The sequence below is a fragment of the Solanum dulcamara genome, chromosome 4, assembly GCF_947179165.1.
Source record: "Solanum dulcamara chromosome 4, daSolDulc1.2, whole genome shotgun sequence".
NCBI classification, from domain to species: Eukaryota; Viridiplantae; Streptophyta; class Magnoliopsida; order Solanales; family Solanaceae; genus Solanum; species Solanum dulcamara.
This window is the reverse complement of record NC_077240.1, coordinates 12,857,263-12,879,445: the sequence shown is the minus strand read 5'-3', so window position 1 is coordinate 12,879,445 and position 22,183 is coordinate 12,857,263. Positions and strand designations below refer to the sequence as shown.

General features: G+C 34.4%; 3 protein-coding genes across 4 annotated transcripts; all 3 read left to right on the top strand.

Annotated features, from left to right (window-relative positions):
* Positions 1 to 3,045: 3,045 nt before the first annotated feature.
* Positions 3,046 to 7,403, top strand: LOC129886345 (dual specificity phosphatase Cdc25). The gene is made up of 3 exons (XM_055960995.1): positions 3,046 to 3,230; positions 3,324 to 3,462; positions 6,978 to 7,403. Exons 1-3 carry the CDS (start codon positions 3,097 to 3,099, stop codon positions 7,152 to 7,154), a joined length of 450 nt encoding a protein of 149 aa, XP_055816970.1. The 5' UTR covers positions 3,046 to 3,096; the 3' UTR covers positions 7,155 to 7,403.
* Positions 7,404 to 7,912: 509 nt separating this feature from the next.
* Positions 7,913 to 16,196, top strand: LOC129886343 (uncharacterized). Of its 2 annotated transcripts, none has more exons than XM_055960994.1 (10): positions 7,913 to 8,359; positions 9,095 to 9,364; positions 9,597 to 9,723; positions 11,003 to 11,064; positions 11,181 to 11,408; positions 13,588 to 13,709; positions 14,791 to 14,929; positions 15,238 to 15,423; positions 15,587 to 15,650; positions 15,733 to 16,196. In XM_055960994.1, exons 1-8 carry the CDS (start codon positions 7,967 to 7,969, stop codon positions 15,397 to 15,399), a joined length of 1,503 nt encoding a protein of 500 aa, XP_055816969.1. In that variant the 5' UTR covers positions 7,913 to 7,966; the 3' UTR covers positions 15,400 to 15,423; positions 15,587 to 15,650; positions 15,733 to 16,196. The 2 variants fall into 2 exon arrangements, with proteins under 2 accessions (XP_055816969.1, XP_055816967.1); XM_055960992.1 differs by having other exon boundaries at positions 7,914 to 8,359; positions 15,535 to 15,650.
* A 3,542-nt stretch (positions 16,197 to 19,738) lies between these two features.
* LOC129884705 (uncharacterized) lies at positions 19,739 to 20,654 on the top strand. The gene has a single exon (XM_055958989.1). It carries the CDS (start codon positions 19,832 to 19,834, stop codon positions 20,330 to 20,332), a length of 501 nt encoding a protein of 166 aa, XP_055814964.1. The 5' UTR covers positions 19,739 to 19,831; the 3' UTR covers positions 20,333 to 20,654.
* Positions 20,655 to 22,183: the final 1,529 nt, after the last annotated feature.

Genomic DNA, 22,183 nt, shown 5'->3' with positions numbered 1-22,183 from the left:
CAATAATATAGAAATTTATACATGTGAAAAATATAGTCACGAGAACTTAAACGATAGTTAAAATGGATGCAACAATCGGGGATTTCACATTGAACAAAACTAAGGGGGTTAGGCAATTCCATGTCTATTGTGAATGTCTTCGTATTTGGGAGAAAGGAGTTGAAAATTGTATATTGTGTGTATTATTAATGTGATTTTGTACTCGATTACTTTGAGTTTTAAATAAAGAACTTCAACAAAAGACATAAACAAATTTACTATCCGTTCTAGTTAAGAAGTGATAAGTATGTATTCTTGTTCTTGAAATCATAATGGGATAGTATTTTATTGGTCTCCTTAACATCAATGGTCAAACGGAAAAGGAAAAATATTTGTGGGTGAAAAAGCAAATAAAAATATTGCTTAAATTTCCAAGTAATTCGAGTGGATTATGAAATTAAGAAAGTTTAATTTCTACTATAAGTTAAAAAATAAGTAAGAAATCAATTTGTTTTTCAAGAAAACAAGTTTAAAAAGGATAGTATATGCAAACACACACTTATTCAAAACTTTAAAAAGGATCGTAATGTTTTTTCTCGTTTTTTTCAAATCCAAACAATCGGAGTCTCATCCTCTTTTAAATTCTTCATTCTCCTACTTTCACTATTATGATCTCCATCTCCTCTCTTTCTGCACTCTCACTTGCCTCCCTCCTCTCTCTCCGCCATCTCTCCACTCTTTGTCTCCTCTCTCTCTGCCATCTCTCCACTCTTTGTCTCCTCTCTCTCGCCTTTGTCACTCTCTCTCTCTAATAAAAATACAGATGATAACAATTAAGGATACAAATACAATTGATAACACATAAATATAATATACAAGGTAACAGATGAATATAAATATAATTTGTTACAAATTACAATAGCGATACAATTGTATTTGTTGATATAATTATATTAGTTGATACAATTGTTTTTGGATACAAATTTTATTCGTTAATATACTTGATACAATTGATTTGCATCAACAAATTGAATACAATAGTCTTGATACAATTGTATTCATTGATACAAATCAATTGTATTCGTGATATAATTATCGATCAGATATACAATTATTGATTGGATATACAAATCAATTGTATCTCTTTCCCTTCTCTCCTCACTCTCTCAAATCTTGTTGCCTCTCTCCTCACTCTCTCAATCTAGCTCGCCTCTCTCCTCACTCTCTCAATCTCGCTCGTCTCTCTCCTAGTTCTGGTAGCTAGAGTTTGAAACAAATCAATTTATTCATAATACAATTGTCGATTCAATATATAAATCAATTGTGCGTCTCTCCTCTCTCTCTCTCTCTCATCTCGTTTGCCTTTCTCCTCTCTCTCCCAATCTCCTCGGCTCTCTCCTCCTTCTAACAAGTAGCAACAAATCATAAATTAAACAAACTATAGTTAAAGAGTCTAATTATATTTTCGGTTTTAATTATTTTTGAAATTTTCAAATACTTAGGGCATGTTTGGAAAGCCACCTTGGTAATTGGATTTGGTGTAATTTGATGTACTTACACTGTCTGACATGTTTAGTTGACCATGTAATTACTTGGTCAGCAGGTAATTGAGTGTAATTAGCAGAGGATAATTATACTCTCCAATTCTCAGGGGGAGGCTGTGAATTATTGTTATTACATGGTGTAATTACAAGCTGATTACTTTTTAATTTTTTTCTTATATTTCTTTTGTTTTAATTTATTTCTTCTTCTTATTATTTTTTAAAATTCTTATTATTTTAATATTCTAATATTTTCTAAAAATATATTTTTTATTTTGTATTGTTTATATTTCATTTTCTTTTCATTCTCAATTTTTACTTCATGCGATTCCATGCAATTTTTCATATTCACTTTTTAAAATTCTATGTATAGTATTTTCATTAGCATATTTTTGTTAGTATTCTAATTTTTAAATTAAAGTAGAAGTCATTGTTGAATAAAGTTGTAGACTTATGTTTTTATTTTCTTTTAAATCATATTTATGTACTTTGAAATTTGACATAAAAGTAGTATTATGTTAAAAAAATTATTTTGAAATTTAGAGCTTATGTTATATATTTAGTTTTATTTATTTTAGTATTATTGACTTGATATTTCACATTGCAAGCCAGTTATTTTTTAGTTAAGCTTGATAGATTAACTTTTTGTCAAATATTTTAATAATTTTATGACATTATATTTATAATATTAATATGTTTGTCTAATATGCATTTCATAATGTTCAAGGAAATCTTGTATTTTTAATTTTTATAATAATTTAATTAAAACATACTAATTTAAAAAATATAAATCAATTATTTTTATAATATTAGTAAGAATGTATGTATATTAATTAATATATTTTCAAAACACTATATATATCTTAAATATTTAATTTAATATCATTTATAAAGGCCCTTATTTGTCTAATATAAATTTTAAGTTTAGATAATTAACTTTTATTTTTAAAATATAATATAACATTGTAATTACACTTGTGCAACCAAAAGTACACTTGTATTTACACTGTAATTATAATGTGGCAAACAAACAACTCATTGTAATTACTAGGTTGTGTCACTACCCTAATAATTAGATCAATTCCAATTACTTGATGACTTTCCAAACAGACCCTAACTAATGTTGGTGGGTATTATGATAATATTCCCCTCTCCCCACTCTCTCAATCTCTCTGCTTCTCTCCTCCTGTTGATAGCTAGAGTTTGAAACAAATCAATTGTATTCGTAATACAGTTATCGATTCGATATATAAATCAATTGTGTGTCTCCTCTCTCTTTTCAATCTCGCTCGCCTCTCGCCTCTCTCCTCTCTCCTCTCTCCTCTCTCTCCCAATCTCCTCGTCTCTCTCCTCTTTCTAACAAATAGCAACAAATCATAATTAAGCAAATTATAGTTAAAACACCTAATTATATTTTTGATTTTAATTATTTTTAAAATTTTCAAATATCTTTTTTTAAATTAAATTTTCAAATACTTAAACTAATGTTGGTGGGTATTATGATAATATTCCTTGGTTACATGCTAAAGGAAAATTATCTTTAATTTTGCACCTATTATTTTCCTTTCCTTTGTCCATGTTTTCTTGTTTTTGGAGAAACTTGACAAGCCAAAGACAGGAAGAACCCATGGCTAGGAGCATCTCATACGTCACAGGCTCTCAGCTTCTCTCTCTCAAACGCCGCCCAAACATCGCCATCGTCGACGTCAGGTGATTACAAAGCTCAATTCTCACTTACATAATTTTCCAGATCTTTCTGCAAAACCCCATATCGTTTCTTTGTTTTTGGCCTCAAATTTGCAGGGATGATGAGAGGAGCTACGATGGGCACATAGCTGGGTCGCTTCACTTTGCCAGTGATACTTTTCTTGATAAAATACCCAGTCTTATTCAAGCTGCTAATGGCAAAGATACCCTTGTTTTCCACTGTGCTCTTAGCCAGGTTTGAATCTAGTTTTCTACTTTTTACCCATTTTTTGATGTTTGTCTATCTTTTTTCCATTTCCTTAATTGGGTATTTCTGTTTTTGGTTAAAGATTCTATCTTTGATCAGTCTATAGTTCCTGCACATATTCCTTTTATGGGGGTTTGTTTATCTGCTGTTGATGCATTTCTTTATGCAGCTGCTAATGGCATTGTGAACTTATCCTGGACTAATCTTGTTTCCTTATAGTCACACATTAGTTGGGAAATAGACTGGTTATCTGTTTATATGTATTTGACATCCTTCCCTCTTGAGCTATTTGAGATTGGGTCCCGCCCAAGTGTCCATCCTTGTGTGAGCCTGGTATTAAGGAGGTTGTTGGAATGGGTTAGAGTTCCACATTGGTCGTAGAATGCACCGGTGATCTCCTTATATGGACTTGGACAATCCTCCCTTCTTGAGCTAGCTTTTGGGGTTAAGTTAGGTCAAAGTATCATACCTTTACATTATCCATATTGTGTTTGGTAAAGATTGTATCTGGTTGGAAACTCAGTTGTATCTACATCACTCTACAAGTTTCTGCACATCTCCATATTGGTTTTCAATTGATTGGTATTTGTGGGGATTATTGGCTTGAATTTTGAATTGGTCAAAACTATGGGAAGGAAGGTGTTTTAGGATTTCAACTACTAGTAGTTGGAGTAATAACTTTTTAGAGTTATTGCAGTTGGTGGAACTAGAGATATCGAGATCAGTAAAGATACACAATGAAGCAAGGAAAGACTAATTAGAGTCTCTCTTTATCAAAAAATGGACTAATTAGAGAGTCTCATCTTATTTTTCTCCCTAATTATGGATATTCTTCATTGCTTAAGTTTCCTTCCTAGTATCAATCTTATGTCCCTTTCATGCGGTAATACCCTACAAGCTTCTCTAAAATATTAGGTAGTGTAGTCCTAAAAGTTACAGCACTTGGAGGAGAGAAGGGGCCCAGTTAACATGTAATATGCCAGAAATTTCTAGACTCCTTTAGTAAATTCTTAGAGTGTTATAAAGTGGATATTAGACTAAAAGTAATCATGCTACTGATATCTTTGTCTCTATGCTGAAAAGTACATTATGCCTTAGTATAAACCTTTAAAGCTTGGTTTTGTTCTGAAATTGCTCCAGTGTAACAATCCTCGACTCATCACATATAGCCCAAGCTTTTTTCCTCAATGGTGGGGTTCAGTCTGTCGGCTTGCTGGGATTCGAAAATTTGGTTCCTGAAGTTATTGTTCCAATCTACCTTCTCAAAAAAGTTGTTGTTCCAAACTTTGCCTGCTAAGCCCATCCCTTTGAGGCGAGTAAGAATAGTCCAAGCTTTTTGTGATTGTTCAGATTGTCACTGTGCAGTGTGACTATTAATTAACCTACATGTTTTTGGCATAGGCTTACAGTTTCTGTCCATGAGTTTTACCTACCACCAAAAGCTGTTACTGTGGGGTTAATAACAAACTAAGGATATATTGTTGTCCAACTTCAGATGTTCACTAGACAGTCATTATATTATACATAGTTCTGTGTGTTTGGAATCTTCAGGGACGAATTGCAGCATTCTATCTCCTTGTTAAAGCTTGAGAGATGCTTCTGCTGCACAATGTTTTAAGTTTATTTGGTAGCTACAATGTCTGATAAGATATATTGCTCTGTTTTTCACCATTTAACCATTAACTAAAATGTTTTGGTGATTTTTTTTTCTTCCAATAACATTCTGTATTCCTCAATCTGATCTTTACAATTGAAATTCAGAACTGCGTGGGGGATATTGTTGGGTCAATATGTAAAGCTATAATAATTTTTGATTAGAATTTGTTTAGTGATCTCTTTGGAATGTATATCCATTTGAGTAAAGGAGAATATGAAGCATCCTCCTACCTCCTTGTGCTAGCATTAGTGGGGGATATTGTTGGGTCAATATGTAAAGCTATAATAATTTTTGATTAGAATTTGTTTAGTGATCTCTTTGGAATGTATATCCATTTGAGTAAAGGAGAATATGAAGCATCCTCCTACCTCCTTGTGCTAGCATTAGTGGATACGCTATCTGTATCATAATTTTGCTATATATACCAATCTCGTTTTTGAAGCAACAACGAAAAGTTTATGAATAAAGTATATTGAAAGATTAGGGTAGACCGGTAGACTATACATAGATAGAGAGAGACAAAATAATAGTCAGTCTAGGCTGTGATTATTTGAAGCATGAAGTTGTAATTTGCAGAGCGAAGCAGTTACTAATTCTTGTTCTGGCATGCTAAGTTGCTCGGACACGGGTGCCGGTGTCCAAGACGGATGCGAATCCTAGAGTCAGATTCGGCAAAATCTAAATTTTAAGATTCGGGGATACAAATCCGAGTATGATACGGATGCGAGGATTCGGCTAAAATTTTTCAATATTATAAAAATATAGTTATAAAGATAAAGATATTCAGAAAAGAAAAAGAAAGTCATTCAAGACCTTTGGTATCATTGCTACTGTCTACCATGAGTCGGAACACAACTGCTTGAATATTTAGCATCTCTCTGTTTGGCTTGAAACAAGAAGCAACGAATATTGACCAAGAGGAAAAGTATCTTGGTTAACGTATCTGATGTGGGTTGACCGAATCCCACACCCACACCCGTCTGATGTATTTGATGTGGGTTGTTCATGGACTCTTGGTTAAAGTATCCGATTTGGGTTGACCGAATCCCACACGTGTCCCGCATACTCACCTGTCTCGTGTCGACACAGATGCGGCAACAAATATGAAGAGTCCGCGCAACTTAACTGGCATGTACGCTTAAGTCGCTACTCTGGAGTAAACCTGGAATGGGACAACTTATAGCTGATGGTGTCAGCTTGTGATTACGTCAAATAAGTTTAGAAATAGGAGGTAAAGTTTTAAAATAAGGCTTGCCTTTCTCAAAACTGTGAAAATTAGCAATAGCTTAAAGCCTAAAGGGTCATGTTATGTTAATATTCTTGCTTTTGGTCTTTGAAATTGCACTTGTTGCCCTATTCTAAGAGTAGGGCACAGGCAGTGCTAAGAGAGAGAGAGAGAGAGTACTTTTATAATACTGTACATTGCCAGTAAAGTTTACAGACATGAGATCTTATTTTCAAAGAATCGAACGAGCAAAAATGTGTCTAATATTGTCTTGAGTTATGGAATGGTTATGTTAGAAGTTATTAACTCAAATTCTAACCTTTGTAGTAGTTCTGAATATTTTTCATACTCGTAGTGCAAGTAGTAGCACTTCCTTTCGGCTTTAATTTAAATTTATGCTAATAAATACAAATAGATACTCTTCTCCATAACAACTTTTTCTCTACAAAAGTTCTTTCATAATACAAGAGTGGTATGTTAACGGAAACTGAATATTGCTACATCTTCAAGAAGAACTATTCATTTAACTTATTGAATCAAGAGGAGAATAATACCTCCTATCTGCGTCTCTTGTTTTCACATATGAATTAACTTGTTGAGTTGTGAATGACTATTTTCTAGGTTCGAGGACCAAAATGTGCAAGGAGGCTTGCAGAATATCTAGCTGAATCGAAAGATGATGTGGGAATAAAAAACATTATGGTATTGGAGCGTGGTTTTAATGGATGGGAGGCCTCTGGTAGACCAGTTTGTCGTTGCGCTGAGGTCTTCTGCAAGGGTCACAATGAACCAGCATAGCTATAAAAAGGGTAGATAAACCATGTCAAAGAAGAGGGGATATATTGTACCCTGATATAGTTCGACTGATTGTAATATTGCCCTATAAAAGGATCTATGGAGTTGTGATCTGAGAGGCATAAGTGGCTGTTTGGCTGCTGATACATGTATTATTGCTCATCAATTTTTTTGAAAAGAAACCAAATGATGCTATTTTCATTTTTATGCCATCTTAAATTACTATGTTGGCATAATTTGAATTTCCTTAAATTTCTTGTTCCGCTATCGTATGCCATCTTTGTTATATTCTGCGAGTGCGTGTTTGGTCATGAATTTTTTCACTTTTTTCAAAGTTCAACTTTGGAAAACACATTTAACATTTTGGAATTCAATTTGAACTAAGTTGAATTTCAGAATTTTCAAGAATTTGAATATAAAAAGGTGTTTTCATTTTTCTCAATTCAAATTACTCACTGAAAGTTTTTTTTTTTTAATGAAAAAAATTCAATTTGTATTCGTGGTCAAACATAATTTCAATTTTCAAAAATCATTTTACTTTAAAAATATTATTTTTTTTACAAATTTTACAATGAAACATGATTAAACACCCACCAATGAACGTTTGGCCATAAAGGAGTATCTTGTGTTCACATTTATTTTTTTAAAACTTTATTTGTTGAGAAATCAACTTTTCAGGACTAAACAATCAAAAGAAGAAACTTGCAGGACTAAAGTAGCATTAACATATTAGTTTACTCATAGATAGATAAATAACAATAGCGTTATCCTTACGTTGAATATCTGAGCCCTTCGTTTTTCCCTCTAATCCCTCTATGAGCAGCGCTTGTAACAATCCCCTTCTCTCTTCTTCCTTTCTTCATCAACCTCTCAAATCTTCAAGATTCCCAAATGTATCCATTTTATTGCCCAAAATTTCAAACCCCATTTCCCCAAATCGCTGCATTCGGATATACTCAAGTATTAAGGCATCTATGGAGTCCAGGAATCCCACACAGAGAAGAAGCACAAGTCCAAGAAAATTCAAACCCAGATATGGAACTTCAAGGAGATCAACTCTGAAGAAAAGTCTCAGTCAAGAACAAGTCAATTTTACTAAACCCATTCCTGATGACCCTGTCGTTGGGATTATTGGAGGTGGAATGTCTGGCCTTACCTGTGCTCTTTACTTGGAGAAAAGAGGCATTCGTTCAACCGTTTTCGACACGGTTGGTTATTTATTTCCCCTTTTTTGCGTTCTTTTAATCTATTTCACATTGCATTGGCTTAGTTCGTTTGTGATAATGTTTACTTACCTTGGAAAGAAACTTCAAAGTTCCACATATACTCGCTACGTGTCAATTATGTGTCTTTATTTTGTTTTTAGTCTGGCCTAGAAAGAGTGCGTCTTTGTATATTTAGTAAGTTTTCCAATTCCAACATCATACATGTCAAGTTTAATACCACGGGATTTAAAGGACTGGACACATCTTTAATGTAAGATAACAAGATTCAAAAGTGTCCCTTTATTTCTTAAACTCTGTGTCCTGTCAAACTAAGACACGGAAATTGGGACGAAAAGAGTATACTACCTCCTCCATCTCAGTTTACATTTCGTTTTGGCACGACCATGAATGTAGTAGTCGAAATATTTAATTGTGTTTAAATAAATTTGAAACCAAAACTAGCATAAAGCTGGCTTCTCGAAATATGTATGGCAAGCGTATTTAGAGAAACTACTGCTGGCAAGCATTCATTAAAACAATTAATATCTTTGCCATTTGTTTCTTCTCTAAATATTTATGGCAAAGTTTTACTTGTTGCTCTGTCAAACATTTCAATGTATCAACTACTATATGTGTCGTCTGGTTTATTATAATTGCTTGACAGTTATCGTTAGAGTTATATGATGATGCAGAGTAGAAGAATGCTATGGTGTATCTTATCATGTTTGATTGCTTTAGGGAATTCATGGGTTGGGAGGAAGAATGGGAACAAGAATGATTGATCATCAGCCTTTGATATTTGACCATGCAGCTCAGTTCTTCACGGTGACCAACCCCAAGTTTGCTGAGCTAGTTGATGACTGGTTGAAGAGAGATTTGGTTCGTGAATGGCAGGGTACAATTGGTGAGCTTGAAGTTGGTGGGAATTTTGTTCCATTTCCTTCTTCACCTCCCAAATATATAGCGGTCAACGGGATGCGCCCACTTGCGGATTCATTACTATCTCAGGTGCATAGCCTTTTGTGTTATACTTAACATCATTCTTCTCATAATGCCTCCATTCAACTAAGCAACTCCCTATAAATTTGTTTGTTGAGAATGTATGCTAGTGGGATTCTTTAATGCCGGTGTTTGTAAGTTTATGAAATTTCACTTTTTCACTGTCCTTCTATGTTTTGGTCGCATCATGTTTTTGGGTGCTATTTCCCCTCAATTTTATATAAGTTGATATGTTGGGCAGACTTCTTTGGTCAATGTGGTACGGCCTTGTTGGGTAAGTGCACTTGAACCATTTAATGGGACTTGGCACTTGAGTGAGAAGGGGAAGCCTTGTGGGCAGTTTGATGCAATTGTCATTGCACATAATGGTAATTCTTTTCAATTTATCTTGTAGTGTTGTCTTTAGATATTTTTTTTCTTTGCAAAAATTATCAAAATTTTAATGTGCTAAAGCAAACCTTCATTGAGTTTATCTCTTTAATCTGTCAAAGAGGACAACAGTTAGTGGTGGTGAAAGAGAAGATGCTCATATTTATTGGCCTGTATTTCACTTCAAAGAGCCTTTCCTCCTCATAGCTATGAGTTGGAGTTGTTGAAGTAAACTAATAATTGTTATCTTCCACCATGAAATTATTTTATCATCTTTACCTTATTACTATTTCATGTTTGTTTTTGGTTATTCAACTTACGTGCAGTAGAAAACCTTCATTTTTCCATAGTTTATCTCCTTGTTCTTTTTTCCTTTTGATCAAGTAAATTTATTGCCCTGTTTCATTGAAGAATAAATTATTTGAGTTTTTTTAGCCCCCAATGTTTTGGTCTAGTGGTAAGAGTGCCCATGATATGTAGGTTAGGTGCACGTCGTGGGTTTGAACCCTGCTGCAGACAAAAAAAAAACCTGGTATAAAAGTGCAGAAGGCTAGAAGGGCGGCCCATCATCCACTGAGTTTCAAATCGTTCTCCTCTAACCTCGGAAATTTATTGGTTGGCAATTTTTTTCGAGGTCTTAATCATATATCAGAGGAATAAATGTCGCCATGATGTTGCGATCTATGGGAACTAAAAGCATTCTTAGATCGTTCCCATTATCACCAACAAACAGTAGAGTTATGGATATATTAAAAAGTCTGTAATGAGGTATATGGTGATTAATAAAACCACCTTACCTTATTATCAATTAAATGATGATCAATCTAGTACTCAAAGTTAGACCCAAAGGCAGAATTAAGAAAACCACCTATCCACTTCTGATTCTTTTTACAATTCCATGATGTATAAACAAATAGACGATAAGTTTTGATGTTTGATTCTGCCTTGGTGGCAGGCCAATTTTGAGTACAATGGAAAAAAGGCCATGGAGACATATATCTAGTATATTATTTATGGAACTGGAGGCTGCATGACCTCTGCCAATCCATCCTGCTATTGGTCTAGTCCTGCATCTTTTTTCTTTTTTTGTGAACAGGAACTTTAATCCTGCATCTTTTGATGATTTCTTTGTGTTTATGTGTAAGTTTTATTGTTGCCTGCTTATGTTGACAGAACTTTTTGGATTCAGTCTACTAGAGAAAGCACATATACTTGCACCTTCTGCATAATTGCGATTTCTCCTTGGGTACGCTCATATTTTGTTTTACATGTCACCAGGAAAATGTGCAAATAGATTGCTTGCGGCATCAGGCTTACCCCTCATTGCAAGACAAATGAAGGTATTGGCAAATATTAGCTGGTCTTATCTCATCGATGCATATGTAACTTGATTCTTTTTTTCTTTCCTGTTTTATTGTTTCAATTCATGATTTTGTTTTTTCATAATCTTTCACAGAGACTTGAACTCAGTTCTATATGGGCTCTTCTTGCTGCATTTGAGGATCCTCTGCCTACTGCACTAAATGCAGAGTCCCTTTCCTTTGAAGGGGCTTTTGTAAAAGGGGTTGAATCTGTCTCATGGATGGCAAACAACACTAAGAAACTCTTAGCTTCAGATAGTGGTCCACAATGTTGGACATTTTTCAGCACTGCAACCTTTGGAAAGCAGAATAAAGTCCCTCAGGTCTCTTCTGTGACAATAGTTTGATCTCAAACTATTTATTTTTTGATTAAGTAAATGTATTTCATTCATAAACATGACCAAACTAGTTGTATGCAAGGGGTATACCAAAATATGATTCTCTACAAACTCCGCCCAAGCATCTATACAACAAGGAACTTTCTGTTTACACCAAAAGAAAATAAGGAAAGAAATGGAGACTATTCCTCAACTGGGAGAAACTCGACTCTACTCCCTTTTTTTTGTTGTTGATAAAGTTAACATTTTATAGACAAAAATACACCAAATAGTTTATTTCAGTAGCAACTATATCAGGATTATACAGTAAGCAAAACCAAAGAGATCTATCACCTATACGGCTATACTCCTCCTAAACCATCTAAAAAGTGAGTAGTATCCTCCACCTCTCTGGTGAGGACATAGTCAGACCAAAAATAAAAGGTTATTAGGCAGTTCAACTTCAAACTCTAGAAAGTGATGCTCTTGTTTTCAAAGCATCTCTGGTTCCTTCCCTCTCAAATTGTCCACCAGATGCAAGCAGGGACAATCTTCCATCTCTTTTGTGGCCTGGCATGTTCCCTTCTCTATTCCAGCATGCAAGAACTTCTGAGGTGTGCCCTGGCATGGACCAGCTGATACCCCTCAAATAAGAAAACACGTGCCACAGCTTCTCTATCACTCTGCAGTGTACTCCTTCAAAAGCTGTCATATTTCTCTCTCCAAACTGCCCACATTAACGCAACTGGAACCACATTCCAAGTTCTTCGTCTTCTCCTCCTTCTCCCATTCTTCCCGCTGAGCATCAAATCTTTCATAGTTTTTGGCATTGCCCAAGGGGTACCAAACCACTTAAACGTATCCCACCACAATCTCGTGGTTAGCTGCAATGTAATAGAAGATGATCCACGTCTTCACCCATCTCCCTACACATGTAGCACCAACTGATGCAGACAACCTTCTGCTTTCGAAGATTTTCCATTGTCAAAATCACCCCTCTAGTGGTTAGCCAAGTGAAAAAACGCACCTTCCTCGGCACACTTCGAACCCATATTGCATTACATGGGAAATCAGACTCCTCCCTAACCAAAAGTTTCTCATAAAAGGACTTCAATAGAACACTCCATTATTTTTCAGGCTGCATCACCACACATTGGGATTATCCACCTGATTGACTTGCCTATGAAGTAAGCCTAGTAGTCTTTGAAAGTCAGTCACTTCCCAATCTTGAAAATCTCTTCTAAATCTCAAGTCCCAAAAAATGATTAACCATATTTGCTTCAATAGCCATTGTATGAGTTGTTCATCGTAGGGTTAACCTTGAAAGCCCCTTTACTATTTGCTGTCCAGGCCATCCTATCAGCTTCCCATTCATTCCTTGAAATGAATCCAATGATCTGAAGAATTTCTTCATTCTATACAGCAACAAGTCATTTAAATTCCTTCTGAGTGTTTGGTTCCAGTCTTCAAGAGACATGCTTTACCCCAAATTTAGCTCTGCATCCTAAACTAGTCCATATAGATCTGGAAATTGATCTCTCAAAAGATAGTGCCTTATCCTGTTTTCATGCCAAAAAAGATGTTATTGCCATCTCAAGTCTCAACAGCTTATATCCAGTCCTTTCAGCAAAAAAAGGCCACAAAACCCTGATATGTCATCACAGCCCCACCCCATATGGGACAGTCACTGTATTGTTACACCACAATGAGTTCTCTTTGGCGTTGAACCTCCATAATCCCTTCATAAGCACCAGCTCTATTTCTCTAGATGGTTGGTATGCTCTTTTTCCCTCAAGGAATGTGTTCCCGTGATTGACTGATGAGATGGCTGGTCAATGCTTAATTTAGTTGGATTAGCCTGCTGCCTGCCTATCACTCATGTTTTATTATATTTGGCCCTTGACAGCTGTATTAGCTTAGTATTATATTTGAAGTGTTTCCAATCTTTAAATTTGTTAAAGAGGAGGTTCTGAGCCAAGTTTTAGGGGATGGTTAAATTTTTGTGATTTGTCGATTGTTGCTATATTAGCAGCCACATAGAACTTACATGGTCAGTATGATTGCTGAGGGAACTTTTCAGGTGAAGAATGTATGTGTATTATTTGTGGTGTGTGTGTGTTTGTGCACATATACATATACTGACAGCATTGGGCATACTCATGAAAGATCAAATTTTCTTTATCAGGAAAGTATTCCAAATGCTACGGCAGAGAAAGTGAAGGAAGCCATGCTTGAGGGTGTTGAGAAGGCTCTAGGACTATCAAAAAGATCACTCCAAAAGCCATTTTATACAAGATTACAACTATGGTATGAAGTTATGTTGAACAATCTAATCAATGTATGCTAATTGTCGCAAATGCTTAAATAAGAAACTGAGAGGAGGAGCACTATGACATAGAGTATTTTGTTACTATGGCATAGAGATGCTGCACCACTACCTATACAAATCAATCCTTATTCAGGACGCTTTTTTCATTCTCAGATTCTTCTATCTGGATCAATTGAAAAGATTACCTCTTCTCCTACATGTTTTGTCTATATTCTTTGTGTGATGGAGACTTCTCTTCATTGTTATTGATCATAAATTTTCTAATATAATTTAACAAGGCGAATGATCCTTCAAGTTCACATCTTTCCAATTTCAATCTAAGGCAGTAAACAGTTGGAACTGTAAGTTGGGAGTGGAGTGTTATTAGTAGGATCTTCTCTTCTGAAGCCGCTAATTTTATAGCAAATGGTCGTGTTTCTTGTTACTGCACCGTAGTTCCTGAAGCATGTCAATGTTGAATTTGGAGTCTCGGTTACTGTTATTGTCCAAGAACATGACTTAGTCCTATACTGAGAAAGCTATGCACTCTAAGAAATACGTGTTTCTTTTTTTTTGTGTGTGTGTTGGGGGTGATGGTGTGGATTAACTAACATTTTATTAATTACCAAGGATAAGCAGGACAAAACCATAGCGAACCTATCACAGTTTGCTATCTACTTGAGACTCAGTTACAAGCAGCAAAATAAAACTAAAGCAAATTAAAACAGGAGCTGTTGAATCTTGGCCCTGGTCCCTATAGGAGATCTAACATTACATGTATAAGCTACTTCTTTAGCTACTGCGTACTCTTGCCTTCAAGGTCCTCATGTTTCTTTCCACCCGTACTGTATGATTCTCCAGTATGTACTTTCTCATAGAAATTTAGGAAAAACCTTGTTTCAGATTCTTGTGTGTTGCTTTGTTGTAAAAATTGAATGAGCCAGTCCTGTTAATGCCACTTCCTGGTTTTCCTTTTTAGGAGTTTTCTGCTTATCTTTTTACTAAATCTATTGAAGAAGAAATTTTTTCCTGCTATCCATCTGTAATCATATGGGACTGGTTTATTTTACTACTTTGCAGGGGTGCAGCTCTTCCGACCAACACTCCTGGAATTCCATGCATCTTTGATCCTCGTGGAAGAGCTGGTATATGTGGTGATTGGCTACTTGGATCAAGCTTAGAAGCTGCAGCTTTAAGTGGCATAGCTCTTGCTGATCAAGTAATCCCCCTGAATTTCATTTTTCTGTCTCCTTATTGGCTCACTGCTAATTATGATAAAATATGAACATAAACCCATATTTGTTCTTGTTTGTGTCCATAAAGAAATGGATCTCGGCCCTAGCTCAACCCCAAAAGCTAGCTCAAGAGGTGAGGATTGTCCAAGCCATATTAAAGAGACCACCCAACCCTTAAAGGGCAGATGTGGGACTCTTCACGGTGTCTTTAATGGAGTACTCATTCTATTGAATTTACTCTGATGTTTAAAGCTGAAATGTTATTCCCAAGCTTATAGGACCTTCCCTACAGATTGCAGATTACTTCGAACAAGGTGGACCTTGCTCAGACGAGTTTGCTGTTGGTTTGCACGATGAATATAAGCCGCTTGAAGGACATGAAATAGGGCAGTTCCCAGGACTGGAATCTGTTGATCAAACCACAAATGTCCCAGCTTTGACACTTGCTACATGAATTGATCCTGTGACAAAGTCTTCAGTAAGTTCTTAAGCATTTATAATCTGTAATTCATGTTAGTTCCTTTTCTTAATGAAGACGCATTCTTCTTTTCTACATACATTTGATGCTCTTTCCGTTTTTCTGCAAAAGATGATTAGTTGGTTAAAGCAAGTGAACAAATTAAGACTCTCTATCAGAACAGGCAGTTTGCAATGCTGGTTATTGACAATACTTGAGCCTGAATCATTTTGCTAGCTCATGAGAAGGTATCAGATCTTCTGCATACTGGTATCCTTCAGAATGATAATTTTAGAATTTCAAGTTGGTGATAACCTTTTCTGCTGTCAGGTTCAGCTAAATACCTGATAATCGAAACCTGAGTTGGATTTCTCGAACCTGCATCTTTCAGTTGAAGAGGAACGCACACAGAAGTCAGAAGTCGAGACCCAATGTCATTAGAATCTCAGTTGGTGAGCAAGATTATTAAAACCTTGAACAACGAATTCTACAATTTCAGAAAGAAAATTTTGTAGTTTGAATATGCAGTGTGTTGTAGGTGTACATGAATTATCAGTATATATAGATGGTTTGGTAGGATCCCAAAAAGATGATGATTCGTAAGTAGGTAGTTCTTTCCACTTAAGGAAATTATTCTGTGGTTTGGGTATAAATAGACTGCCATTGTTATGAAGTTTGTCAAAATAGTGTGGTATCAAGCAAACAGAAGGTATTATTAAAAAAAAAAAAGACTTAGTAACTCAAGTGATCAGTATGTCTAAGGCTATTTCTAATCATAAAATTCAAATTTTGTATCCACCTTTTACTGTCTTTATCCTAACAACTATTTGTGAATTTTTGAACTCCATCTACCAATTGTTGAGGATTGAGTAAGAGCTTATCAGTAGATCTATCATGTTTCCCAATATTTTGTTTCACCTCAAAATTAGCATCATTTAAGGTTTAGGCACAGAAATTATTTAAATATTAATCATAAGGGTCATTTGATTAATATTAACCATGAACACAGTTCATAAAATATGTACAAATGTATGGTCATGAACACAAGTATTATTGCATATTAGCTTGAAGGTTATTATAAAACTTATAAACTTTAAATTTTTAATCCGCCTTTTTAAGTTTAATATAATACTTCAAACCACGAGATATATAAGTGTTAGAGGTAAATATGAAAGGAGGTTTATGAAATTATCAATCTTTATTTCATTGAGGCAATTAAGATATTGATAATTTGAAATTCCAAATGCAATCTAACTAAAATATGTTGAAATAAAACTATTCAACAAGTGCAGACCTTATCACTAACTTGTGAAGATAGAGATATTGTTTTTGAAAGACCTTTGATTCAAGTGTAGCAAATATAGGTACAAAAAAGGAGACAGTGAAGAAACTATAGCACGTAATAAGGAGACATTGTAAAGTCTACCAAAAAAGAGCAAAAACAACAATATAATGTGATACTCGAAATACAATACACAACATACTAGTATATATTATTGAAAACAAAAGCTACAATACAACTAATACTATGGCAAACACCAACCACTCTAACCGAGCCAACTACACTGCCTACTGACCTTCAACCCTAATACGAGTCTTCCACATCTTTCTATCTAAGATCATGTCCTCGATAACCTGCAAGTGCATCATATCATGTCTTATCACCTCTCCTCAATACTTCTTCGGGCTACCTTTACCTAATCTCCTCGAACCCTCTATAATCAACCTCCCACACCTCCTCACTGTGCATTTACGCATCTCCTCTTCACATGTCTCAAACATCTCAGTCTCGCTACCCTCAGCTTATCAATCACATATGTCACTCCCACCTTCACTCAAATATCCTCATTTCTAAGTAAAGGATATTTTTATTCAAACTATATTTGATATTATTAAAAAAAAAAGTTGTTCGGTAGTTGGTTAGAAGTATGTGAATATTAATAATGTAAAAATTATTTATGCGTGAATCTATTCATTATTTTATTAAGGTACTCCTTATGCAAAGTTTATTTATTTATATATTTATTTATGGGACAATTATTGTTATACCCCAAAAAGAAAAAATAGTTACCATTGAATACCTCATTACTTTCATTCCTCAAAAATGAGTTCGTGCGTCTTCTTGATATCAGAGTATATATATACCCTGATAGTATCATTAAAGGAAAAACACTGTTCAATTATTTCTTGATACTATCATAGTATATATATACTCTGACATTATCATGAAGGCATCAAGATCTGCTGTTAAAATGCTTAACTGTTATTGATACATTCAGAGTATATATATATCGTGCTGTTATCAAGGAGCAAAAAATAACTAATCACTAAATAAACTGTCCAATTACTTTTTGATACCATTAGAGTATATATGATTGTATATATACTCTGATAATATCATGAAGAGAAAACACTACAGTAAAAACACTGTTCAATTATTTCTTGATATCACCATAGTATATATATAATCTGACAGTATCAGCCTGGTCAAATGAAGAAGGGGCGGTGCGGTGCTGTAATTAAATTGGGCATTTGGTCCAATCAGGATAAATAAGTTGAGGTAAGTCTAATTTAAGTAAATAGTTCACTCCCTCAGTCTATTTTTTGTAGTTTTCTATTTATATATTAGTTATTCATACATTAGTATTTTCTTCTTCTATTTTACATAAAATAATATATAAATTATCTTATAACTTATACATGTATTAATTATGCGTGTTTCTAGATTACAAATCAAATATCATATTCATTTTACACAAATAATTTATCTCTAATCAGTTATCAAACGCAATATTACTTATGCATGATTTAATACTTACATAACTCACCTCCAAATCATTTACCAAATGACCTCTAATTCTTTTCAGTAATACTTCCTCCATTCCAAAATAATTGAATTGTTGGAATATTTTTTAGTGTTCAAAATAATTGAATTGTTAACTATTCAAGATAGATGATGGAAAACTTTTCTAATTTTATCCTTCATTAATTAAATTTCTAGGTTGACTTCCAAGAATAAATTAAATGAGTATTGAGATGTTAGCATTAAGTTTGAAAAGGGCAAAAATGAAAAAACATGACTAATTTTTGCCTTTATTTTTTTCTTAAGATGCGTGTCATATTCCAACAATTCAATTATTTTGAAATGGAGAAATAGTTTTTTTTTATTTTTCACCCGATATTTGATATCCATATTGAAGTTCAACTAAGTTGAAATTCACACCAAAAAATTCTATATTACGAGATAAAATGACGCCTAACAAAAATGACTCTATATACGAAAAAATTCTAATCCATAACCTCTAATTGTCTGCTCAAAACCTAATCACTCGTCGTACCTACAATTCAATTTTTGCTAGAAAATTAGAGGAAGATGGCTAGGGGTGTCAATGATTTTCAAAAAATCGACTTAACCAATCAAATCGAACCATACCAAACCGATTTTTAGGTTTATTTTATAAAATCGACGGTTTTTATATAAACTTATAACCATACTGAATAATTGAATAGGTTTTTCATTTTATAAAAATTAACCGAAAAAATAACGAATCGTATCGAATAATATAAGTGTAAAATATATTTTATATATTAAGTTTAAAAATAATAAAACATTAATTTTTTTTGCTTTAGGCCCAAGATAATGGAAGTAATTAAGGGATAACATAATTAACACTCAAAGTCACAACACTAAATCTTCTCGTACTACTCCGATTGAAACTAAATTAATTCTAACATCTCAACTCTCGATTAGTAACTAGTAAACTACAAGGTATTTAAATGATCTTGGATAATAAGTTACAAGTGATTAGACATTTTTTCTCTCTTATAGTTTAAATTTGTCTTATTGGATACTTAAATCAAGTAAATTTAGGTTTTGAGTTTTATCTTGATTGAGTTCTTTCCTCTTGTGTGATGTAAATTATATTTTTTTTTTGTCTTTGATTAATATTTTACACTGCCATAATATAATGGGATGAATCTCTATTCTTGTTTTTCTTAATCATCACCTTTTAAACAATAAAAATGTCTAGAATTTTTTTTTTTCAAAGTCATACAAAAGTATACATTGTAGCGTATAGTAACTTTTAAATTGTTTTTAAATACCAAATATTAATCGAACCATATCGATATAAAAAAAACACCAAAATATTGAGATGATTTTGAAAAGTTTTGTTTTGATTATATAAAATAAAATAATCAAAAAAAAAAGTATGATATAAATTTTATAAAATAACTGTCTGAATCGTACACCTTAAAATGGCTGTAATTTTATTTATTATAAAAAAATTGCAAACCCAAATCCCAATATATAAACCCCCTCCTTCTTGGGACATTATTCACACCCCTGTTCTTTTTCTTCTTCTTAAAAAAAGAAAAAAAAAACTCTCAAATTTCTCCATTTTCACTTCTTGATCCAAAAATTCAGAAAATGAAGATTCGTAAACACATACCAAATTCACCTTCATCATCTTCATCATCGTCATCATCTTCTTCTTCGTCTTCCTTATACACCTTTTCTTCCCTAACCGATAACTCCTTTGCTTCATCCATAGATTCATCTTCCTCAACTTCAACTTCTTCCTCTCTCACCACTGCCAGATGCCAGGGCCTTGATCTGCTCGTCAAAGCCATTCATCAGGTCACTGATGGTTCTGTTGTGGGTGTCCCTTACATTCAGAAAAGAGTTATCACGAGGAGGAGGAGAAGAGTTTTGAGTTTTGAACCTTTTTTTATAGCAGAGTGTTTCGAGAAACAGGATGATGGGGTGAAGTGCAAAGATGGGTCGTTGCCTAAACGACAGCAAAGGAAGAGATTGAAGACTGTTCCGACTAAATATCAAGATTCTGCTGTGATTCAGTCATCGAAGCCGAAACCCAAAAGCCGGAGACTTCAGAGATCTGCTAAGATTTGTGAGGAATTGGGGTCGTGAAACTGTTCTTTTTCGGTTTTCTCCATTTTGATTCTCCTCTTTTTCTGAGATCTTAGATGATCTTGTTCTCTTAGAGGTATCAATTTGATATATAGTATTTTTGTTTTTTTGGGTGGATGGGGGTAATTTTTCTGTTTTATGAATTTGTAATGGATTATGTTATAGTGAATTTTCGATCAATGAAGAAATGGAGAAAATTGAAAATTTTGGGGTATCAGATTCTGATCTGACTTGTGGATCCTTTGGATTTCATTGTAGCAAGTCAATTTTTGTACTCCTACTAGATTTTGGATTTATGAAATTTTTGAGTATTCCAAGATGAGATTTTGAAAGATTTTCTTGAGTTTTGGGCCATGGTTTTAAGGAACTTTCTAAATGCTGAAGCATAAACAATTTATTGCTCACTTTAGCTCAAAAAGTTCACAATTGACTTGGTGTCTTCTGTGTAGAGGAGATTTGAGCTGGAGATGTTGATCTTATCAATAATGAGCAAGTTCTTCTGAGTTCATGTGTCGATGGTCTAATTCTTGACTTCTACTCTTGATATTCACAACTTGCAGTTGGCATTCTGCTTATTTTGGATGGATTTAGGGTGATGCAGCTTGTCACTCTTACTTATTTATAGCTTGTTTAGTTTACTGTTTTGCTTCCATTGATCTTGGATGATGAAGCTTGATAATGGAAGATGTTACTTCTAATAGGTAAGCTAGTGAATTTCGTACACTCTACCCTTCCCAGGCCCACTTTGTGGGATTATACTGAGCATGTTGTTGTAAGCTAGTGAATTGGTTTAGCATTATGGTTATTTGGAATTTTAAAGCTTTATAATCTGAGTTTCTTGCAATGGAACAACTGCTTTTTGCTGAATATAAAGAGTATGTCAATTCTATATTTTCAAATATGTTGAAGGAGCTTAAGAGAGAACAGGTTTGAGGAGTGAAGCTAAGTCGTGAGCTGAAGTAGCTGCTCCTGGCAAATTAATCACCCCTCTATAATTAAGCACATGTTTTTCATATGACATTGGTGTTTGGGCCAGTTTGGGCGCCACTCGACTAGTCCACCACTTGCTACCTCCTATAGGTACCAGATAACTAATTCTATATACCAAGATGTAAGACATTTTTTGGTACTTACTGGGCAATTAATTGTAAGCACTTGTCTTCTTTCTTTCTTCTGTTTCTTTTGTTTCCCTTTGGCAAGCCCTTGTCGGAGTGAAAACAGTATAAAAAGTTTTCAGTTAAGAATTGCTTTAGTCTATGAACTGTTATTAAAGCAGTCAGGACAGTGGGAAGCTTCTTGGCCCTAGAAGATGATATGGAAGACAAAAACTCCTGTTAAGGTAGCTTGCTTTTGGTGGATAGCAACTTGGGGGGCATGTAATAAATTGCGAAGAGAGGTTTCGTCCTATGCCACAGATGCGACCTATGTCGGAAAAATTAGGACTCAGTTGAGCGCCTTTTTCTCCACTGCAGATTTGCCAGACAATGTCGGGATCTTTTTTAAGTATTTAGAGGTATTACGTGGGTGATGCCTCGTAATGTGAAGGGGTTAATGGAAAATTGGCAGTAGCAGGTGGTTCCTAAAGAGTTAAAGCAGATATGGAGGACTGTTCCATTGTGCATTTTCTGAAGGGCGGATTCTTATTTCTAGAACTAAAAGTTGATGCCTACAAAATTTGCATTTCTGGTATAAAAGTAGTCTACTAGTGAGTCTGAATCAGTATATGGATTTCTTAGATTTGTTAGGAAGGAGTGTATGATAGGCTGCCTGTTCGGAACTTTATATTTTGTGCCTTTTTCTGGACCATCTCGGTGCTAGTTAATAAAACCTTTACCTCATCAATAGTAAGCA